The sequence below is a fragment of the Centropristis striata genome, chromosome 4 (assembly GCF_030273125.1).
Source record: "Centropristis striata isolate RG_2023a ecotype Rhode Island chromosome 4, C.striata_1.0, whole genome shotgun sequence".
NCBI lineage: Eukaryota > Metazoa > Chordata > Actinopteri > Perciformes > Serranidae > Centropristis > Centropristis striata.
This window is the reverse complement of record NC_081520.1, coordinates 11,974,437-11,996,410: the sequence shown is the minus strand read 5'-3', so window position 1 is coordinate 11,996,410 and position 21,974 is coordinate 11,974,437. Positions and strand designations below refer to the sequence as shown.

The window sequence follows — 21,974 nt, the reverse complement described above, 5'->3', positions numbered from 1 at the left end:
AGATGTATATTTTCCTAAACAGTCATTTAGTCCTCATCCTTGAAAGTCTTTTCTTCTTTAGAAACCGAAATTGAAAGAGTGAACCCGGATCCAGGTTTGAATCCGCTCCTGCTACATGTCCTCCCCGTTCCATTCTCTCTAGCCTCTTTCAGACTGCCGTTTCAAGCTGCCATATTTACTCCTCTGAGATGTTTCACCTTCAGTATGAACATCCTAGAGGCAAAATGGGTGGACCAAGTGATCCCTGCTTTGTTTCTGCCTTCGGGTGTAAGAACAGGCGTTAAATTTGTGAGATTGCTCAAGATGGGATCAATGTGAACCAGCAAGACAGAGAATACGTGATGTAGGTTATTTGTGCGCCCAGCACCTGAGTAATAGGAAAGAAATGGGCCGTATCAGCAGAAACACACCTCTCAGTAGTTTCAGTATCTAAAATCTCTACAGCATACGTCACACCGGGCAGTTCTTCTGCCATTATTGTTTTGCATGCACTTGCCACTGTTGTTGGTTATTGTACAAAAACTGCTGCTGCTTTTTTTGTTACACAGCACTTTGTTACACAGCACTGGTAGTACAAAACTTTGTTCCGCAATGCCAGATTGCAGTGTGAATTCACAGACTGGGGACGCCAACATTATGCCAGTTGGGGAATCAGTATGAATTCCTATGCCATAATGATGGCAGAGCTTGTGTTGGCACTTTTGCAGAAAAGTATAAGAAGGACTTCTGTCACTGTCAAATAAACCACACACACGCACATTTTTTTTTTAAATCTAAACAAAAAACTGAGATGACCAGAAAGCCTCTCAGGCATATGTGGACCCCATGGGACCATAATCCGGCCCTGCTAAAAAAACAAAACAAAAAAAACACCTTACATAGACCACAACCAAAGCATTAATTAATTAATTAAACGGGTGTTGTCTTATTTTGTGGCTTAAAAAAAGCAGGTGAATCATCTTGGCCAAAAGCCTTTCTGGCTACCATAGTAACCAGAAAGGCTGTCGGCATTGCATGCGAGGTGGAGCAACTTGTTTGCATGTGGTGTGTCTGGTTTTCCTGCAGGGCGGTGCAGCAGCAGCTAACAGAGTCAACATCCGCAGCAGCAGAGGACCCGCAGCTGCAGTCAGTGCGTCTGCGAGGTGCCGCTTATATTGCGGTCGTTGTGTTTGCGTTTCTCTGCGGTTATTTGCGGAGGCCGGCTGTTGTGGTGTTTAAAAGTGGCATGAGAGTTTGGAGCTTTTTTATGGCGAATGCCGCCTCAATGGGACCCGGCTTTCAGAAGACAAACTTTTCAATACCTGAAAGTTGACGTCGGCTGCAGCGTCATGACGGGGCAGAGAACCAACTTAACAAATATTTAAAGTGGAGGAGTAGGATACAATTATTTGAAGCGGACTCAGGACAGAAGCTGCTTTGTTTATGCTTAGTTAATTTTGTTCTTACGACTTGGTTGAGTTCCGTCATTAATTATGGTGGGTGGAGGAGCTGCTGATTTCGCCCCATCAGCCGCTGTCAAGATCTTTTCAGCAGGAACAGCTGGCTGTGTGGCCGACCTGGTCACGTTCCCCCTGGACACAGCCAAAGTCAGACTGCAGGTGAGGACTATCACCTGTACATAAAGTCATCGGTGAGGGAACACTGCCCTAAATACTCATTAACCCCCCCAACCAATCCTCTCTTGTTGTTGTTTTTTTGTAAATTTAATCTCACATTATAATTGTCTAAATGCGGCCAAACCACTTTACCAGTGGAGAAATATAAATAAGTTCGCTTTACTCAAGTACTGTACTTAATTATAATTTTTTATAACGTTTTATGCTACTTTTTCTTTTACTCCACTACATTTGGAGGCACTTTTTACTCTACTACATCTACTCTAACCCTATAGTTACTTTGCAGATTCAGATTTAAACCCCAAAATGTATCAACAAATAATATCTTGTGTATTATTATAGATTAAGCTACATTTGCAGTAAGTAAAGTAATTAAATTTAGCTTGACCTTTAACAACTGCATCATTAAAGTGATGTAGCCTACATTAATACATCAATATTTAAGCAGTTATAATATACATTTTTCAGAAAATCAGTCATTCTGCATCATGGCTACTTTTTCTTTTAGTCCTTTAAGTATATGTTGATGCTAATATTAATGCCTTGACTTTTACACAGAAGTAACAAAACATGAAACAAGTGTTGCTTTGCAACAGGCTCTAAACAAGAGGAACTTCTTAACGCAAGTGCATGTTGCTACATCCTAAACAAGACATAGCACTTATTATTCCATTAACAAATGGAAAGGAAGCTAATAATAGACATAAAAACATAATAAGGACATTATAGTGGCCCTACAGGTGCAATGTTTTGTTTCTTGCAGCATCACGTTCCAGACCTCGTGTGTGGCCTATAAAGGAATGTTTTAAACGTTTTGTTTTGCATTTATGTGACTTTAGATTCAAGGGGAAAACAAGGCTTTGGTTAAAGGCCAGAAGATGCAATACAGAGGTGTGTTCGGCACCCTTTTCACCATGGTGAAGACAGAGGGCCCCAGGAGTCTGTACAGTGGACTGGTTGCAGGGCTGCAGAGACAGATGAGTTTCGCCTCAGTCCGCATCGGCCTGTACGACACCATGAAGCAGTTCTACACCAGAGGGTCAGACAGTATGTGTCCAAATGTTTCTACAGACAATCAAGCAGTGGAGTGAATCAAACCTGTCCCTGTTTAGCACAAAGTTAATGTGTGATTTGCCAATTCCCATACAATGTTATTGAACATATTCACTTATGAGCTGCAACTAATGTTTTATCGATTCATTTTTTATTTTTTAAAACATCTACATTTGCCAGTGGTGGAAAATAACAAAGTACATTTACTCAAGTACTGTACTTAAGAACAATTTTGAGGCACTTGTACTTGAATTTTTTCATTTTATGCTACTTTGTTCTTATACATTCTGAAAAGAAAAAAGTAACTTTAGCTGTGAAATAGATGTTATGCAGTAAAATGCACGATATTTCAATCTAAATTATAGTGAAGTATATTTAAAACATTTGATCCACTTTATATAACTATAATATAGCATTGTTATAGATTAGACTACCTGAAAGTGAAGCTAAATTGTTAAGATTAGCTTCATCATGACAACTTTATTATGCTGCTTACATGTACATGTAAGAAATCAGGATTAATCCATACTGTGGCAAGTTAGACTTTATCATTTTGAATTAAGTAAAAAATAATTTGCATTTACATGTCATGGCTTGCACCAAGAACAACCAGTTATGTCAAATTATACAGAGCAAACACTGCCCCCAAATGTCAGAAAATATCACCTACACGTAGGAGAAATAAAAGAATCCCCTCTTATGACTGCAAAACAGACTGTTTCAATGCATAGAAAGTCTGATGTTTGTGTGAAAAATGCAAACATTTGCACTTTCTGAACTGGTTTTACAGGATGCAAAATTCCTCCCAGGTTCATCACTGTCACATTATTATTAACAACTTTAGCCGGAGAGTCTTCTGAAGAGGTGTCGTCTTTCATTACAGTGCTTGTCTGCATTGAAACCAGTTTGAAAGTTAACAAGCAGAATATTTTTCTTTAATATTTGGACTGTGTCCTCAAAGTAAACAGCTTGCAGCTGTCTTATAATATTGATACCCAGGGTTTTAAATAAAGAAAGTGAAGCTTCAGGGATGTAGCATGTTGTTATTCCTTGTTCTACTTAATTCCACAAGATAATCACTGTTATTATAAAAAAAAATGAACCCTTATTCCGCGTTTAATTACTGTGTTTAGTTGCTTGTGGCATCAGAAAACCACAAGTGTCTTCACTCTGTCCACAGATGCAGGAATCGGGGCTCGGCTGCTGGCCGGCTGCACCACAGGGGCGATGGCGGTGGCCTTTGCGCAGCCCACTGATGTGGTGAAAATCAGGTTCCAGGCTCAGGTCCGCCTTCCTGAGAGCGGCTCTGTGAAGAGATACAGCAGCACGATTGACGCCTACAGGACCATCGGCAGACAAGAGGGCATTAGAGGGCTCTGGAAAGGTAAAATGAAGTGATTTCATTCATTTTACTGTCTGTGTTTCAAACTCAGTAATAACTTTTAAATTAGCCATTTTCAAAGGGTAAGTCCACTTCTTTTCTACACTTTTTTATTTTATTTATTTATTTATTGTCAGTGTGACACAGTGCAAACAAGTGACAAATATGTAACGAAATATACAGACATGCACTTGTGAAACAGGTGCTATGATTTAATTATGAAACAGACTTTTAGTTGTTTCTGTTAGTGGTAGTATCGTGTATGTGTATGATGATCAAAGTATATTCATAAATGCATTAGTGTAATCAGAGGTTTGTGTGACAGTTTGGTCAAAGAGGCAGTCAGTCAGGCTCTTTTATTCCCCCTTTTTCTTAAAAAAAAAAGATTTAAAGCTCCTTATATTTAAGCTTCTAGTCTTGCAACAAATGTTACACATAATACTAAAAAAATAAACCTAATGTTTTTTCCAAGCTTTAGAAACAGAGGTAGCAAACTTATAGATATCAAAATTAAACAATTTCTATTCAGTCAGTGCACCAAAACATTTCTTGATTTTTAACAGACGAAAAAAGAAGACAATGTGATTCATTCTCAACTTCTAATTTACACAATTCACACAACTTGTTGTCGTCCTGGATGTTTCTGAACTTCAGGGGCCAGAGGAAAGATTCCTGTTCTCAGTTGTGCACCTTAGGAACCTTTGACTCCTTGATAAGTTTGCTATAACACTAATGACTGAGTTGTGTTTTTGTTCATTTTCTTTTCTCTATAGTTTTTATGTTGTTTGAGGGTATCCAGCCCACCACCCCAATGACAGTCTGGTCCAATAAAGTCCAAAGTACAATCAATAAACTGACACGGTGAAGGGAAGAAGTATGACAATAAATAAAGAAAAAATAAGAGAGAAAAAAAACATAAATATGTGAATGAAAATAAAGTTATAAATTACATTTAAAGAAAAAAAAGTAAAAGTTTTGAACCGTCTTTTTCAGGTTGTCTGCCAAATATAACGCGTAACGCCATCGTAAACTGCTCCGAGCTGGTGACGTATGACATCATCAAGGAGCTCATCCTGAAGTATGATCTAATGACAGGTAAACTCCTCACTTTGGGTCTTCAGCATTTCTGGGACCTCTTTCCTGGTCTTAAGAAAATGAAGTATACATTTTGTTTCCTACAGACAACATGCCGTGTCACTTCACAGCCGGCTTCGCAGCAGGTTTCTGCACCACCATTGTAGCGTCTCCTGTGGATGTGGTGAAAACGCGATATATGAATTCACCGCCCGGCCTGTACAGCGGTGCTTTAAACTGTGCCTTCACCATGCTGGTGAAAGAGGGACCCACAGCTTTCTATAAGGGGTACGCTGTGTGAACATGACAAAATACTCATACAGAAGTGTACAAAGTTAGAAGTAAATACCATTTTCCTTTATTGTTTTAGATTCATGCCCTCATTTCTTCGTCTGGGTTCCTGGAACATTGTGATGTTTATGAGCTACGAGCAGATTAAGAGGGCTGTCATGAGATTTCAACGGTACCGCGAGTCTCCGCTCTGACCTGTCTGACAGCTGGTTTGGAACTGGATTAGGACTGTCTGTGCTTCAGAGAGACTGTGTGGTTATGACTGCTGCTCCACTGTACATGTTCCTCCTCAGGGATTAAACTGCACGTGCGTCCTGTTAAGAAGCCACACTCAAAAGAAAAAACTGCAGGGATGATGAACTGAATGGTGAATGTCTTGCACACGTTATTTGAATACATTTTTTTTCTATAATATATTTTAATTGGCCTTTTTCACAGAAGAAAAGCATAGGTTTAAAAAAGAAAAATCTTGGCTGAACTGCATTCAGCTTCTTCTGTTTCAGGGCCCTGCTGACTTGCTGTCACACTCTCCTGCTTTACTTGGACACTTAAATAGAACTGAGCCATTGTTAATGTTATTAGTAACACATTTCCTACAGTTACAAGTCAAAATGTCAGCTAAGAAAAAGGCCAATTTACAGAGTAAAGTCTGGTGTAGACGGGAACACAGCAGGTCCAGGAGCCTTAACATCTGTGAATTACTGTAAATTGGGTATCACTGGAAAACTGAGACTCCTGTGGATTCAATGAGCCCAACCTTATTCATGTGTGATGATGTCAGTCCCTATAGTAGCCATTTCTTTGTAGTGAGAGCATTATTATTTTTTAAACTTGACCTCATCATATAAAATAACCTGTTGTGACCTCCAGGATAATCACAGCCTCATCAAGCTTTACAACCACAAAGAAGAGACTTGGAGCATTCAGATGGTTTCCTAGGTTTTTTGACAATAAGGGGGATTCTTAACTGAACAGTAGATCTCACCATCCAATTGCAGAAAAATGCAATTCTTGCCAAAGTTTTTTTAATACTCATTTTATACACTATGTTGTTCCTCAGGGGTGTTGGTATCTTAATGTGGTATTTTGGAGGGATTTTTGACAATGTTTTTACCAATTCTCAAGTAAAAAGTAAAGTAAAAATTCTCACCAAATCTGTGTAACAAATTCCATCAAACCAAAAATTGCTGCAACAACTTAACGTAAAAAGCATGGGAATTAACTTCATGTACTCGTATTACAATGTTCTGGGTCCTTATACACTTTAATCCTCTGCAATAAATGAATGTTAAATACTATAGATATTAAAAAGACTTTCCTACACTAATATGTGCATCAATGATCCATACTATTAAAACAGGACACTGGAACTACACCAAAAAGACATAACACACAAATTAAATACAGCATGAATGGAATAAACCAACATTGACCCACATTTTGTACACAGCAAACCCCACAAAGTGTCACTCCATACCTGCGCTACTACAGGATGCTGTTACAGATACTCTACTGTATAATCCTCTTTATGTGACCATTCAGGGGAACAATGTGAAGATAAAACGCCCCCTAACTGTGAGATACGAGTCAATACTGACACTTTTCAGACATGACTCAGGCTTTTTAAAACAGCTCTGTTTACAGAAGAATGTGCTGTTGATGTGTGATGCTATATTTTTGGAATATGGCCCAATGTTGCTTGTGTGCACTAGCGTAATGGAGTAACAGATACTTTATGCATTTTATTGCATTTGTTATAAATCCAAATACTTTATATATGAGCTCCACATATCTATGTGCAGAAATTACAGGGTTCTCCATCAAACAATGCAGAGGCACGGAGGTGAAAGAGGCGAAAAGCACAAAACAATCAGCTGACAGACAAGAAAATTGCCCAATTTGAGTCTTGTGGGACAAAAGAGGCTGCTGACAAAGATGTAACTGAAGTCTGTGGTGTAACAAAAGCCTCTGAACGCGCTCCACCTTGCTAATCATCTCCTGTAGTGCCAGTGAGGTTTCTCCATGGTTGAGTTAGTATGGCAAAGCTGTGCTGGGCCATATGGCACCCTGACTAAACCGTCATGAGTGTTTAGGCGAGTTGATTGGGTCGGGACACACACAAAGATATGGAGCAAGTGAGTAAATAAAGTGTTCATGCTCCTTTACTGACCTTGGCAGGAGTCTCTGCACTCGGACGATCCGAGATATCGAGTGTCGGTGAGCAGTTCAAGTTCACTGAACCAACAGTGACCAACATTTTTCTGACTTGAGGAAACACAAACGTGTTCCTACCAGATAAGATGACATGTTTTAACTAAAGTTGGTATTTGCTGGCTGAACTGGTTTTCTCACTTTGAGGTGATGATGCACTTTTCTCACTCTCTATGATGTTATCTGTTGTGCTATCTCCTAGGGATAAGTGGCCAAATGTACATGGGTGTTTATCACCATAGTGTCACAGTAAAGTACTCTTTTAAATGTTTTATATATGAGATAATGGACATAAAAAGTACACTACGCATGAATTTCCTTAATTGTCCCTTCTGACCCCTGTGCCAGGTTTTGTGATTTTTCAAGCACATTTAGCCCATGAAAAGTTTAGTTTGTCAGAAGTAAATCATAACTAGGCATTCGGAAAGCATGAACCTCGATGATGCATTCATCTGCTCCTGGGATGGTCCCGTTTACCGAGTTGTGTCATCGTTTTTCAGATTTCAGTGGGTTCCATAACTTTTAAGTCGTTTTGTGGAAACAACATGGGTGCTACAGAGAATATATGTTGTATTTTATTGCTCGGCATTTAAACAACACTTTGATAGTTGTAAGTTATAAGTATTTGCTTGACAAGATGAGCAAATCGGGAAACAAATTTTTCAAGTCATTGAATCCGCTCCAAAACCTAATGGTTTCTCCCCTGGCTCCTGCTTCAACATTTCACCAAGTTTCATGAACATCGTGTCAGTAGTTTTTCCGTAATCCATCTGACAGACAGACAAATCACTGCGAAAACCCTTAAATGAAATGCAAACATGTATCTGAGGCTGGGTTAGACTTCACTGTGGTGCTTGTTGATCCCTCCTGTGCTGCAGCCTCAGAGGCTGAAGACGGACCGGTCTTGCTGGCCATTTGTGGCCTCGTCCGTGCACTCCTGGACGCAGGGACTCATTATAATCCTGATAAAATGGCAAATGCTGCCAGTGAGCAGTGTTCACGTGTGCAGTAGAGCAGGGCAGCAGGAATTGAGGGTGGCAGCAAGCGGGTAAGACGACAGCTGTGGTTAGACCGCAGACTGGGAGGCAGGCGTTATGGATCTGAGCGTCAGGGTGAATCTCACCGAGGCTTTGTGTTGATTTAAATTCAATAAACTCCTGTAGTTTCTTCAGCAGCACCATCCTGTTGTGTTGGGGTTTCCTTGACTTAAGAAAGGAATCCAGAAAATCTGCCAGAGGCGTTTTACCCTCTGCAAACCTCTGAAACAGCATCTGTTAGGAGAAACATCCCATTATTTTCACACACAGGATATTATGTTACACCAGATAGACCCCCCTTTTATTCTACAACAGCCTGAAATATTGGCTTTCATAAGTGTGAAACAACATGTATTATTTGTCTGCTTATGTCTCCTGTTAGCCAGCTGTTTCTCCCACAGGTCTGACATTTCTGTTTTTGTCTTCCAGGCCTTTTATATAAGAAGGATGGTGTTGTGTGAATGCCTCGCCAGATGGTGTAAAAGTACATATATATACTGTACATCACCTGAAAGCAGCCAGATTACTTACATGTAATTTAATATGTGACAAACGACAAAAAGGTGTTGCAAAACTCTAATTTAACCCTGGTCTCACATTGACCAGACACACCCGTCTTTATGTAAAGTTTATTTGCAGAAAAGACACATAACTGTCCTCCTCAGCAGCAGATCTGTTTGACGTAATACAGTAAAATAGTATTTTGGATCATTTTAACAGCACCATCTCATTATCGGTTGTGTATTTAACCAAATTATCAGCATGTTAATTGAATTTAAGCTTTATTCTGACATTATTTTATGCATGATTCTTACCTCACACTCCTCATCTGCATGATTTATCTTCTGCAAGAGACTCCACTCTGCATAATGAAGACTGTGTTTTTCTGCTGTAAAATAAATAAGCATGTAGGCAATGATGTTTAGGCAGCCAGAATAAAACAATAATAAATTGTAGAAATATAGAATATATCTAAAAAACTTACCAAGTTGTTCTTGCTTGGCCTGGATGATACTTCTCAGGTTTCCCAGGTCTTTGTACTTCATTGCAAGTAGCAGTTTAGCATCTCTAAAAAATTTTTTTTGAGAAAGACTGACTTTGGCTAATTTTTGATTTGAAACCAACATCATGTCTGCAGCCGTCTGCAGCTCCTGAAACTGGGAATTGCCACAAACAGTTCAATAAACAGTGAATCCAGAGAGAGGGTTGTTTACCTAATAATAAATGACATAATACATGCAAAATATTTTTTTTCTCCCAATTTAGATTATTTGTGTCTTTGACTTTCTGTTTTGTTTTCTTAATGTCTCTGTGTGTCAGGTTCTCACCTTCTCGTTGCACCTGATGATGTGATTGATTCTGTCTTCATCTTCCAGCAGCTCTCGCAGCTCTCCAGTCTTCAGAGCTCCAAACTGCAGCGGCAGAGACATGTTGCTGACTCCTCCACACTGGATGCTCTTTGCTTCTTCACAAGTTTGCTACCTGTCTGTTCCCGCTGCGTCCTGCAGGGGCGCTGTGTGAGCCGCTAATGCTGCGTTCATGGGCTGTCGGAAAGGTAATTTACTACACTGTATGACAGGAACGACCTTAAAAAGCGACATGTGTCAGGTTTCATAAATATATATTTTACGAGGTATGATCCCATTAGGGGAAGATGAGGATGACAAGATATTTAAGCCGGGTTTAAAAAAAAATCACATTCATGTTTTGTTGCTTTTACATTTAGTAGGCTAATATAATTTAATGACAAAACTGCAGTCACTGTCTGCAGTCGTAAGCTGTAACTATCTCGTGCTAAATTATTTCTTCTTTACATAGTTTAGTTTTGTCACTTGAGTTTGGACTTTTATGGTTCTATATAATTGTATGTAGATAATTTAAGTTTTCAGAATTCCAAGGTAACTTGAAATACTCATTTAATGTGAGGATTATAGGGATGTCCTTAACACAAACACAGAGTAATACAAAAAGGACGACCTTTTTTGTCTTTCTTTCGTCATTTCAAGAGCGTCTAAAAAACTTTTTGATTTGTATTGGAAATGACAAAAATATGATGTGACAAAAATGCAACTCTGCAACAAAAAATATTTGAAATGACAAAAACTAAACAAAAATACATTTAATGACAAGAACAAAGCATGCACTAAACCACCATGAGGCTAAATGCTAAGAATATTCTTACAAAGGTTACATTTAATGTACTTAGATAAAGTCTATCGGTCCTGTTCTTTTTCTATGAAATCAATTATTTTATTTGCATTATGGCCTTTAAAAGTGATGTCATAACTACTACTAATAAATAGATTAAGGGGGTTTATTTATTTATTTTTTTCAGTCTTTCAAAGATTTTTATACATAGCATCAGACACTGCAGGGCTTCACAGGTTGAAATTAATTAATTATTCTAAAGGGTCTGTAAAGGTCTTGTAAAAATCCATGCCATTTGCAACAAATCCAAAATGATAGAAACATTTTAAATAAAAATTTAAAAAATGCCAAATAATGTCCCCATTAAGGCATATGGGTTAACAATATACTACTAATACAGAGTATAGTTTTATCAGTGTAAAAAGTACTTTTTTTTTTGTAAATTCATGATATATAATCTGAATAATGTGTGAAATGTCATGTATTAATTAAAAAAGATATTGGTAGATGTACTTTATAAAACGAATAAAATGCAGCTCTCAGTGTTGTGTGTGTCTCAGTACATGTGTTGTTGACATGCTGTCCGTACGAGGACATACTACTCACTGGTCATGTGTATCTCCTGATATCCCGCTCTGTCCTGTGTGTGTGTGTGTGTGTGTGTGTGTGTGTGTGTGTGTGTGTTTGTGTGTGTGTGTGCCTCAGAATAACTGCCTCAGCTATATGTAGCCTCAGTTAATCCTTAAAGACAACGCTGCTGCTTGCCAGTGAAAGTCCTGCGCTGAGACACAGAGGAGTTTCTCCTCCTGAGAGCAACATGCAGATTAACCTCAACAGCCAACAACACCGGACGCCTCCACTGTGTGAGTAAAGCAAATAATTCAGATTTTATTTTACTTGTATTTAATTTATCAGTGTCACTTTTAGTTTTAGAGGAGATTTGATGAATTTTAAATTTTAGTCCTTTTTTTCTGCATACCAGTAGCTCTTGTTTATCACCTTTAAGTTTAGTTTTATAGCTGTACATGTTACAAATATATATATATATATTTTTTTTTTAAATGTGCACATCCTATTACCATGTTGTTTATTGTGGTCATGAATGAGTATCATGAATGAACTTGCCTAAAGCTTTCTCCCCTGTTACATAAGAAGCTTTTCAGGTCTCCGTACTGTATTTTAGGCACCAGTGAGACGTGCTTATCTGCTGCTGGACTGTTGTCAGGGGATTTCACATTTTCCTTCTATTGTTACCTTGAATAATTGAATTAATATCAGAGGCGGGTTTTATATCTGTTAAACAAAACATTCTGCACAAGAGGACGGACAGTTTTCAAGCTTCAAGCTGCAGTTTGGGACTCAAACACTTAAGGAATATAAAATATTTTTCTTATGCTGGATACTAATTAAGGTAAAAACAGGTGACTTCTTATACTATGAACTTCAAATAAACACACAGGTGTTGCTAATTACATAAATGACAACTGACAAGTCTTTACTCATTCGATACAATTGCTCAGGATACTAGAAGTTCAACTTAGTCTCCAGGTAAATTAGACAATATTATCGCATTATGTGTTAAAACAATGTATTGATTGTATTCGTCAGGGTAGTTTAGTAGTTCTTGGGGCTCCTACACAGGTGGCTTTACTTATTTTGCCTGATTAGACCTGCTGACAGAAATGGGTTTGTACCAGTGGTGGAAGAAGTATTCAGATCCCTTATTTAAGTAAAAGTACTAATACCACACTGTGAATTAATCCACTACAAGAAATTGTCCTGCATTAAAAACTTACTTAGGTAAAAGAAAAGAACCTGCAAAATGTACTGAAAGTATCAAAAGTAAAAGTACCGGTATGTGTTAAAAGATTGTCACATATATTCCAAATACTAACTGGATTACTGTTATTATTGATGCATTTATGTAAGCAGCATTTTAATTTTCTCAAGGTAGGGCCCATTGTAACTACTGAATATACTGTTACAAGGTTTAATCTAAAAAAAAAAAAAACATGTCTAATCCTAATCACTTTAAAGTTATCACGTTTTTTTTATTGTAAATTTTGACCTGAAAAGTAACTGAGGCTGACATCTAAATGTAGTTGAGTAAAGAGTACAACATTTGCCACAAAATGTAGTTAAGTAGAAGTATAAAGTTAGATAAAATGTAAAAACTGAACTTAAGGACACCACTGGTGTATACACACTGTGCTTGATTGACATCTTTTCCAGCCTAACGAGAGGTATAATTAGAGTGATTTAAAACACCATTGTGTGTGTGTGTGTGTGTGTGTGTGCTGAGACATCAGAATCACTGCATTAAAGCTATTTTGAAAATCAAACAAAAACAAACATTTGGTTTCTTGCAGTCTTTCAGAATACAAAAAAACACCGAAAATTATCCACATGACAAAACCATAACATTGACAAAAAGAGAGTTTCACACCTCTGTAAACCCCGCTGTCTGTCTGTGTGTCTTCCTGTCTCTCCTCTCAGTGCAGTGATGCCTCCTCACATCCTCTGTGACGTTCTGCTGTGAGTGAACGAGGACTTACCACCACCATGAGCGCCGACACCGTCTGCAGAGCTGAGCTGGACTCGGAGCACAATGGGGAGCTGGAAGACTTGGTGGCAGCCATGAACGTGGCCGCCAACCGTATAACCCCGCCTAACGGCTACAGGTCCGGAGCTCCGAGGACCAACAGACTCTCAGACAGGAAGCTGTCACTGCAGGAGAGAGGCCGCATCACCCGGCAGCCCACCATCGAGACCAAACGGGTGTCCATCACAGATGCTGATGTGAGCTCACTTGAACTGCAGACGTTATACTTAGAGTTGCATTTAAAAAAAAACTGAATTCAGTTTACCCTCTGGAGTCCATCTATTTATTGAAAATACACGTTTTATTTACAGTAATAACTTTATTTATATATGATATGTAGACAAGCTGAGAAAGCCAGTTGAAAGTGCATCATAGGAGCTTTCACAGTGTGCCATTTATGTTTCTAGATCATTTTTTAAACGTGAATGTTCTTTCTACAATGAAAACTCGTACTATTTTTAATTTACATGCAAATAGACTGTTTTGTAGTTTTATTATTTATCTATTTTTTTCTGCTGTTTTTGTGTGTATAAATGTTTTTTTAAATGGTATAATTCCATAGACACCTGTGTCTTTTGTTTGTATTTTCGGTTCCTGGCTGCTTTATACTTTGTTAATTAAAATAAAATGAAAAATCAGACTGATAGCCAAGTTTGTGTTGAGAAAAAGGAGCCATGCATGTGATGTAAGGACAGACTGAAAGATGCTAAACAGAGACAGAAATTAATGCATAGGAAGTTGACAAATTTGAACCAAAATCTCCTGGACTTCAGATGTTTAATTCATTACACTTTATTTGTTTTCTGCAGGACTGTGTTCAGCTCAACCAGTACAAGTTGAAAAAAGAGATTGGAAAGGTAATTTATTAGCCCTCTTTAGTCATCCAATGAGCAAACAGAAGTGCTGACAGGTTTTATAAACTGTTAACTTTGTGATTCTTACACTCTAGGGTTCATATGGAGTGGTGAAATTAGCTTATAATGAAGATTCTGAGCAGTATTACGTAAGTTGACGTTTATAAATTGTCCATCTACGGTCAAAGTGTGTACATGTCAGCCTGCCGTTATCATGGTTTTCTTCATTTTATTTATTCAGGCGATGAAAGTTGTTTCAAAGAAGAGGCTGATGAAGCAGTGTGGATTTCTGCGTGAGTCTCTAATAACAGTTAAATTCCTGAGTTTTTAATCATTCTTGATGGTGTTAATGGTGGTGATGGGTTTTTTGTTTGTCATTTCAGGCCGAATGGTTCCTCAAGGGCCAAACTCTCTGTTCCCTCTGGAGAAAGTGTACAGGGAGATCGCCATCCTGAAGAAACTCCACCACCCCAATGTTGTCAAACTAGTGGAGGTCAGTCAGAGCGCTCAGTCCTCACCGATCTTACAGCGCGCAGTCTATAGCACCCATCTTTATCTAGAATGTTTAACTTAAATTATTTCTGCAAGAAAACTAGTTATAATGCAGTTGAAGAGTCTTGATTGTAATTTTCTTCTGTGGTTTGCTGTATCACTGCTATAAAAGGGTACAGGGATGTGATGTAGGAAACATCGGTCGTAGATTTTGTAGATTCATGTGCAAAGAAATGTACTCTGTGCAAAAACAGAACACAACAACCACAAACACATGATAAAGAAGATATAAATTTGGATTAGCCAAGTCCATAATATGATCCGCCAAAGTTCTGGGATGATTGGCCGAACAGTTTGTGATAAGTTGCTGAAAACTGGGTTTAGCAAGCTTTGGCAAGCTGTTTTTGATATAATTGCAAAAATATAAACTTGATTGTTACTGCACCACTTTGAGATCAATGAGTGTCATTTTATGAGCTGATTACTGTGAGTTTTGGTCTTATATAAACAACAGGGCTCCAGCAGCGAGCATCGCTAATTAAAGCCCTTGCAGACCCCACTGGTGGTTTTTTATATTACTTTGGCTAATTAGGCCTCTGCTCAGGTTGAAGGAGGTGAAGCCACACTGGGAATTACATGTTGTTACTGGTCTTTATGTACTAATAAGAAAGTTGAAGGGTTATATTATCCCACTCAGTCATGAGAAAGGCTCTAATCAGCCAAAATAAGAGATGTCACCCATGTGGGTGTATCGTGGCTGATGTAAGGCCTTGAAAGTACTTTAACTAATTATTATTTCTTGTGCAAGTTACTAACTAGACTTCATATATTTGTGTAAAACAGTGCAAAATATAAAACGACTGAATTCAACATGTCCTTGCAGGTGCTTGATGATCCAGATGAAGATGGACTTCATATGGGTGAGGACTCTTTTATCTGTTGTTTAACTTAGCTACTTATGTGTCAATGTAAAGTGTCTAAGAGTTGTTAAATTGTTGATTTGTCCTCAAGCCTTCGAATTGATGACAAAAGGGTATGTTTTTGTACATTTATGTTTAGGAATTTAAATAGTCCCATAGGGTATCATGTACATATTTACGTTTTCCTGCCTTTCTCCGCCTCATGTGGGTCAGCCCGGTGATGGAGGTGCCTACAGACGAGCCTTTCACAGAGGAGCAGGCTCGCTTTCACTTCAGAGACGTCGTCCTGGGAATAGAGTATTGTAAGTTTACCATTTGGATTGAATTATTAAGACAGTTTGGAAAAGGCTTGTAGAACCTGATAATGTAATAAATTCCCGATAATGTAATAACCCCGATAATGTAATAAAAATCTGCACTTGAGTCCATTGAAAATGTAATAAAACCTGATAATGTAATAATGTCCCGATAATGTAATAAAGTGCATTTCCCAATAATGTAATACACTTTTTACCAATAATGTAATAAAGTATAACACCAAGCACCTTTAGATTTCAAGAAGCTGTTGAATGCATTCGTGTGTCATGGATACCTCGTTTGTGAAAAACGGATGAACGGGTCAAAAGTTAATAAACATTCAACTTTGACCTGTTGGTGGCGCTAGAGCTCTTGAGCTAGAGTTGCCTACACAGTATCACCACTTGAACTCAAGTAATGGGTGGTCTGCTGTTAAATTATTACAATATTGGGGAATTATTACATTATCAGGACTTGCGAAATGAAGGCTAACTTGATAATGTAATAACCTCCCATTAATGTTATACTTTATTACATTATTGGTAAAAAAGTGTATTACATTATTGGGAAATGCACTTTATTACATTATCGGGAAGTTATTACATTATCAAGTTTTATTACATTTTCATTGGACTCAAGTGCAGATTTTTATTACATTATTGGGAATTTATTACATTATCAGGTTCTACAAGGCTAAAAAAAATCCAGCTCTTTTCCCCGTCAGCAGTCAATCATCAACACTTCTCTTCATTGTCTATCACAGTGCACTACCACAAGATCATCCACAGGGACATCAAGCCCTCCAACCTGCTGCTGGGAGACGACGGACACGTCAAGCTTGCGGACTTCGGTGTGAGCAACGAGTTTGAGGGGACAGACGCCCTCCTGTCGAGCACGGCGGGGACGCCGGCCTTCATGGCCCCCGAGATGATGACGGAACAAGAGCAGAGCTTCAGTGGGAAGGTGAGACGAAAACATACAATGTTAATCACCGAATCACATATTTTGGATGTGACTCATCATACCAGACTGTGTTTAATTGTGAAAAATTATAAAGAAATTATGTTCAACCGCCTACTGAGAGCACTTCAGTAGGCTTGATAATTACTGTTTGTTTACCAGGCATTAGACGTGTGGGCGATGGGAGTCACACTCTACTGTTTTGTCTTTGGGAAGGTAAGAAAGCCCACAGGATGTAGATTAAAAATCCAGCCCAACATGTGATTACAACATTTTACTGATTTAATTTTGTTTGTCCTGTTCTAGTGCCCTTTTTATGATGAATACATCGTCTCTCTGCACAACAAGATCAAAAACAAACCTGTGGAGTTCCCAGAGACGTAAGCAAACATTCAAAACATTAAGACAGTGGAATAGTTGGCAATAAGACTACTGTAGTTATTCCTCAGTAAGAGACTTTACTTACGCCAAGCCATAGCTATACATGTGTCTCTGTACCTGAGTGCCTGCAGCAGATCAACTTGTCCTCATAGCTAAACATAACAGCTGCTGATAAAACATGTTATAAACATTGTAAAATAGTTGCATTTGCATTAAGTTTAGGAAACAAAACTACTTCCTTAAAGTAAGGGGAGAAGTACATGGTTTAATGTTACAAAAGATAGTAAGTGAAATAAAGAGACATCACTACCGGAAGAAGGTAGTTATGTAGGTGATGTGGCATGGCACATGGGACACTGACTTTTGGTTTCACACAGACAAGGACACAAAACTGTCTCAGTCATTATAATTATTATCTCTTTTTTTTTATCCTATTTTAATGTATTTTATCTTATTGCATTTTACTGTTGTATTGTTTACTACATCTCTTTGTATTGTGTTATCTATTTATTGTTTGTGCAGCACTTTGGAAACCTTGTGTTTGCTAAAATTGTGCTATATAAATAAAGTGGATTGGATTGGATTATTATAACTGTAATAATAATAATAATAATAATAATAATATTGTGCTTTGTTCACAGACCATTGATAAGTAATGAATTGCAGGGGCTCATTAAAAGGATGCTGGATAAAAACCCTGAAACAAGAATCACCATCCCTGAAATAAAGGTGACCGGAGAAGTGAAATGACCACATCTGATTGATATTATCTAACATGCATTATACTCACCATCAATTTGTGTTAATGCACTCATAATGATGTTGTTGTGTTGTTGCAGCTCCATGCGTGGGTGACAGAAAACGGCTCCAATCCTCTTCCTCTGGAGGAGGAGCACTGCACGGCTTTGGAGGTCACTGAGGAGGAGGTGCAGAACAGCGTCAAGCTCATCCCCAGCCTCTCCGCTGTGGTGAGTCTTCTCTGCTCACTAGTTTACACTTCACTGCTGATCACCACTGGCTCTTGGTTTGAGTATTTCAATTGAAATATCTCAGTTGCAATATTTATATTTAATTTCCTTAAAATCATGTAAATACATGCTTTTTCCCTTTAATTAAATCTCAACCATTAAAATATCAAGATGTAGACAATATTCATATGACAGCAGAGGTAAAGGGGAGTTTATTAAACAATACTGGATGATTATATATTATTAAAAATGAAGAACATTCACCATGCAAAACCAGAAAGTGGAATTAATAGTAATTCATTTCGAAAAAGACTTGAATTTTCAATTTTAAAGTGTATATTTTGCTTTGGGGCTTAACATCCTGGCTTGTATTTTCACTGCTACCCGGTCTGATGTCCTTTGCAGATTCTGGTGAAGTCCATGCTGAGGAAGCGGTCTTTCAGTAATCCCTTTGAGTGTCAGGGCAGACGGGCAGAGAGGTCCATGTCTGCCCCTGGAGGTCTTCTTACGTAAGTGGCCTACTCAGCAAATCCTGCCCTGCGATTAAGCCTCTAACGAAATAAAGCAGCGAGCAGATGCTTGGATAAAAATAGAGCAATCAGGAGCATACTTTGTTTACTTTCTCACATATTAAATATATTGGATCTACTATCATAGCTATAACATTCATCTTTGACTAGCTCTTACTGTGTTTGTTTTGTTTTGGTCCTGAAATTAGCAGCACACTCAGGCTGATAAAAAGCCTCCTGATAAGTCAAATAAAAGCCCCTGTGGCAGCAGTGATGGCTGCTCTTTGTTTTCCATTAACAAGCCGTGTCCTGTCAGTGGGGGGGGGGGGGGGGGCTGGTGGCACAGTTAATTACACCTCCATGTGAAGAGATGTGGAGCTGCAGCTACATCCTCCTCCACACCCACCAGCACCAGCACCAGCACCACAGCACTGCAGCCAGTCTCCCACACATGTGAAAAGGGGACGCAGTTATTAAATATTTGAAAGGTGTAGTTTTGCTCTACAGTTGCTTAAAGAAGAAGATCAAAGTGTTTTAATTGATCTTCTTGGAGGGATGATGTTTTGTAAATTACACTATTCCACCTTTTTATTCACACAAATATTTATTTCATAATATCATATTAATGTATTTAATATTGAACATTGTGGTCTCCATCTTGTCTCTAGCATAGACGCCTCTTTAATAAAAATTCCTGATGGAGAAAATAATTTCAAATTCATAAGCTAAAATTTAAAAGAATTGACGCTTTTGGAAATACACTTATTCACCTTCATACTGAGTTAGATGAGGAGATTGATACCACTCATATATTTCAATATGAAGCTGCAGCCGGTTAGCTTAGCTTAGCACTAACACTGTTAACAGCTGGCCTGGTTCAGTACAATGCTCGCAAAATCCGCCTGTTTTCACACCTGAAGATCACTAATTTTACTGTAAAACGTGAGAGAAAAAAAGTAAAACCATGAATTGTTTCTTCTAAACTTTGTTTTCGTTAGAGATTAAAACAAAGACTTATAAAGTGTTAATTAATGCTTATGTTCTTAGGTTTTTAGGTATTCCTGATAAACGTATTTCGGTAAAATGTATAGCTATCCAACTAAATATTGTCAGCTGATGAATCAACATAACGTTATAAGTCATGTCTGTCTATTGGGAGCAGTGGTGGTTCTAGACCATTCAAAGTGTGTGTGTGGGACAAAATGCAAGATTTAGGGGTACAAGGTATACTTTGGGGACTAACGCCATTACATGAATAAAATTGGGCTAATTGAATCCACAAGTATCTTGGGTTTCCAGTCAAACTCAATTTATGTAATTCCAAACCTGTTTAGAGACCCCAGTATGCAGAAATATTGAAATAGACAGAAAAACAGATGTGTACTGTACTGAGAGGAACTTTGTGGGTTTTTTTTCTCAAACTACATGCTGTTAACATAAAGTGTAGGTCTATTAAGGGGGAACTTGTGGGTAGCCATAGAAACGGTTTTCATTCAGGTATCTTGAGATCAGAGATAAAAGGCCCCTTTTGAAAATAGCCATGCCTGTTTTTCCTACTACGCTAAACTTTAGCCTTACTTTGGAGCGTTATTGATAGACAGCAAGACATGGTTGGTACTGGATGGATTCCTTAGTGGCACCAGTATTTTCACTATGGCTTTAAAACAGAGCCTGCTACAGCATCGTAAAGACAGTCATGCCATCTGAGATCCAGGGGGAGCAGAGGGAGGTCCAGACCTATATATCAGAGGGGCACTGGACCCCCTTTGCCCCCCTCTCAAAACCACCAATGATTATGAGGGTGGGAGGGAAGTTTTTTGTTGTTTTTTAAGTCCCAACTTTTCTTTTTTCCTCGCCTCAGCCCAGTGTTTTTGGTGCCTTAACCTAACTGTCTGAAAACCTTAACAATATGTTTAAAACAGTGAAAATCACTCGAAACACACACATCCTTCAGAGTGGTATCATTCCTGTCATCTAACTCTCGGCTGAAAAGAGAATCAGTCTATTTTCCACCAAAATGTCTGTATTTGTCTTTAGACTGCAACAGTCCTGTTACAATAAAATCTGTGTTTATCATTAACTGTGTGGAAAACTAACAGAGTATAAATTCCTCTTACATTACATCTCCTTCTTGCAGTGGCGCTTGGGGCTTATTGAGGTCTTCGCCTCAGCTTCATCCTTCCTTGAGGTAAATTTGACAAAAGGTTGCGCTCTAACACCTCACACAGGGCACAGCTCATCAGTTGTTTGTTCGACTTCTAAGAGGATTTAAGGGAGACAAAGCTCTCGACAACGAGCTGTACCTAAAATAAATGGACACACAAGGCTGCTTTGTGTTGGCTTTCCTGTCTCTCTTGTGTCCTCTTGATTTGGATAAGAGGTGATGAGCTGCCCTATGGAGGACATTCTTAGTCTAGTGTTACCCTTCCTCCTCCTCCTCCTCCTCCTCCTCCTCCTCCTCCTCCTCCTCATCATCTACAATCACGCTAACCTTCAACAACATGATCAAGCTTTTGTCACCCCACAGGAAAGTCAGCAACGAGGGGAGCAGAGATGGAGAGTTGGAGGACTTGTATGAAGACGATGCATTTACAGAGAGTGCAGATTAAAAAAGAAGAGAGTAGGAAACTTGTTTTGTACCTTTTTTTTCTGTCTGAATTCTCTCCCTTCTTTTTGGTTTTGCTTCCCCCTCACTGTGCTTCTATGCAAAAAATCAGTTCATCACTTTAGTGCACCAAACTGATAAATAATGTGACATATTGAACATTATACAGATGGATAGTGTGTTAAATACATAAAATGAGAGTAGATTTTATTCTGTCCACTCTGCTTGTTTAAGGATGGCATGGTTGATGTTGTTCATGAATGGGATGTGATGCTTTTACTTTGGATTGTTGTTTAAAATGTAAATATGCTCCAAAAAGAAGATATTTTTACATTTTCCTACAGCTGTTTAAGATAATAATTTTGTAATTGAAGATAATAAAAGTTCAAATTGTATGCATTGATATTGAATTATTACACAAAAGCCTTCTGTCACATACAGCACCATGGCAGTTTTGTTGTGTTAAAAGTGAAACCCATTTTCAAAGAGGCCTTTAAAATATCAGGCATAATACCATTTAGGAATGTCTTCATTTATTTTTAAATTCATACATAAATACATCAATAGATACTCAC

General features: G+C 38.3%; 3 protein-coding genes across 4 annotated transcripts; 2 read left to right on the top strand and 1 right to left on the bottom strand.

Annotated features, from left to right (window-relative positions):
• Window positions 1–1,086: 1,086 nt before the first annotated feature.
• On the top strand, window positions 1,087–6,717 carry LOC131970357 (dicarboxylate carrier SLC25A8-like). The gene is made up of 6 exons (XM_059331740.1): window positions 1,087–1,598; window positions 2,456–2,663; window positions 3,850–4,053; window positions 5,044–5,145; window positions 5,232–5,412; window positions 5,495–6,717. The coding sequence occupies exons 1-6, from the start codon at window positions 1,473–1,475 to the stop codon at window positions 5,607–5,609; spliced, it is 936 nt and encodes a 311-aa protein (XP_059187723.1). The 5' UTR covers window positions 1,087–1,472; the 3' UTR covers window positions 5,610–6,717.
• An 839-nt stretch (window positions 6,718–7,556) lies between these two features.
• On the bottom strand, window positions 7,557–10,211 carry LOC131970359 (vacuolar protein sorting-associated protein 37D-like). The gene is made up of 4 exons (XM_059331741.1): window positions 9,992–10,211; window positions 9,649–9,820; window positions 9,479–9,552; window positions 7,557–8,897 (listed from the first exon to the last, which is right to left on the bottom strand). The coding sequence occupies exons 1-4, from the start codon at window positions 10,091–10,093 to the stop codon at window positions 8,469–8,471; spliced, it is 777 nt and encodes a 258-aa protein (XP_059187724.1). The 5' UTR covers window positions 10,094–10,211; the 3' UTR covers window positions 7,557–8,468.
• A 1,305-nt stretch (window positions 10,212–11,516) lies between these two features.
• camkk1b (calcium/calmodulin-dependent protein kinase kinase 1, alpha b) lies at window positions 11,517–21,730 on the top strand. Of its 2 annotated transcripts, none has more exons than XM_059331739.1 (17): window positions 11,517–11,674; window positions 13,308–13,610; window positions 14,223–14,270; window positions 14,363–14,416; window positions 14,509–14,560; window positions 14,651–14,760; window positions 15,643–15,679; window positions 15,771–15,792; window positions 15,893–15,981; window positions 16,740–16,939; window positions 17,099–17,152; window positions 17,243–17,316; window positions 17,959–18,046; window positions 18,157–18,285; window positions 18,691–18,794; window positions 20,932–20,982; window positions 21,322–21,730. In XM_059331739.1, the coding sequence occupies exons 2-17, from the start codon at window positions 13,374–13,376 to the stop codon at window positions 21,401–21,403; spliced, it is 1,431 nt and encodes a 476-aa protein (XP_059187722.1). In that variant the 5' UTR covers window positions 11,517–11,674; window positions 13,308–13,373; the 3' UTR covers window positions 21,404–21,730. The 2 variants fall into 2 exon arrangements, with proteins under 2 accessions (XP_059187722.1, XP_059187721.1); XM_059331738.1 differs by lacking the exon at window positions 11,517–11,674 and adding an exon at window positions 12,306–12,359.
• Window positions 21,731–21,974: the final 244 nt, after the last annotated feature.

Coding starts and splice junctions, on each gene's coding strand:
- LOC131970357 (XM_059331740.1), top strand. CDS start 1,473: ATGGTGGGTGGAGGAGCTGCTGATTTCGCCCCATCAGCCGCTGTCAAG. Junction 1,599..2,455: donor CAGCCAAAGTCAGACTGCAG/GTGAGGACTATC, acceptor ATGTGACTTTAG/ATTCAAGGGGAAAACAAGGC. Junction 2,664..3,849: donor CTACACCAGAGGGTCAGACA/GTATGTGTCCAA, acceptor CTCTGTCCACAG/ATGCAGGAATCGGGGCTCGG.
- LOC131970359 (XM_059331741.1), bottom strand. CDS start 10,093: ATGTCTCTGCCGCTGCAGTTTGGAGCTCTGAAGACTGGAGAGCTGCGA. Junction 9,553..9,648: donor GGCCAAGCAAGAACAACTTG/GTAAGTTTTTTA, acceptor TTTATTTTACAG/CAGAAAAACACAGTCTTCAT. Junction 8,898..9,478: donor ATGCAGATGAGGAGTGTGAG/GTAAGAATCATG, acceptor TTCTCCTAACAG/ATGCTGTTTCAGAGGTTTGC.
- camkk1b (XM_059331739.1), top strand. CDS start 13,374: ATGAGCGCCGACACCGTCTGCAGAGCTGAGCTGGACTCGGAGCACAAT. Junction 14,561..14,650: donor GAAGCAGTGTGGATTTCTGC/GTGAGTCTCTAA, acceptor TTGTCATTTCAG/GCCGAATGGTTCCTCAAGGG. Junction 17,317..17,958: donor CCTGTGGAGTTCCCAGAGAC/GTAAGCAAACAT, acceptor CTTTGTTCACAG/ACCATTGATAAGTAATGAAT.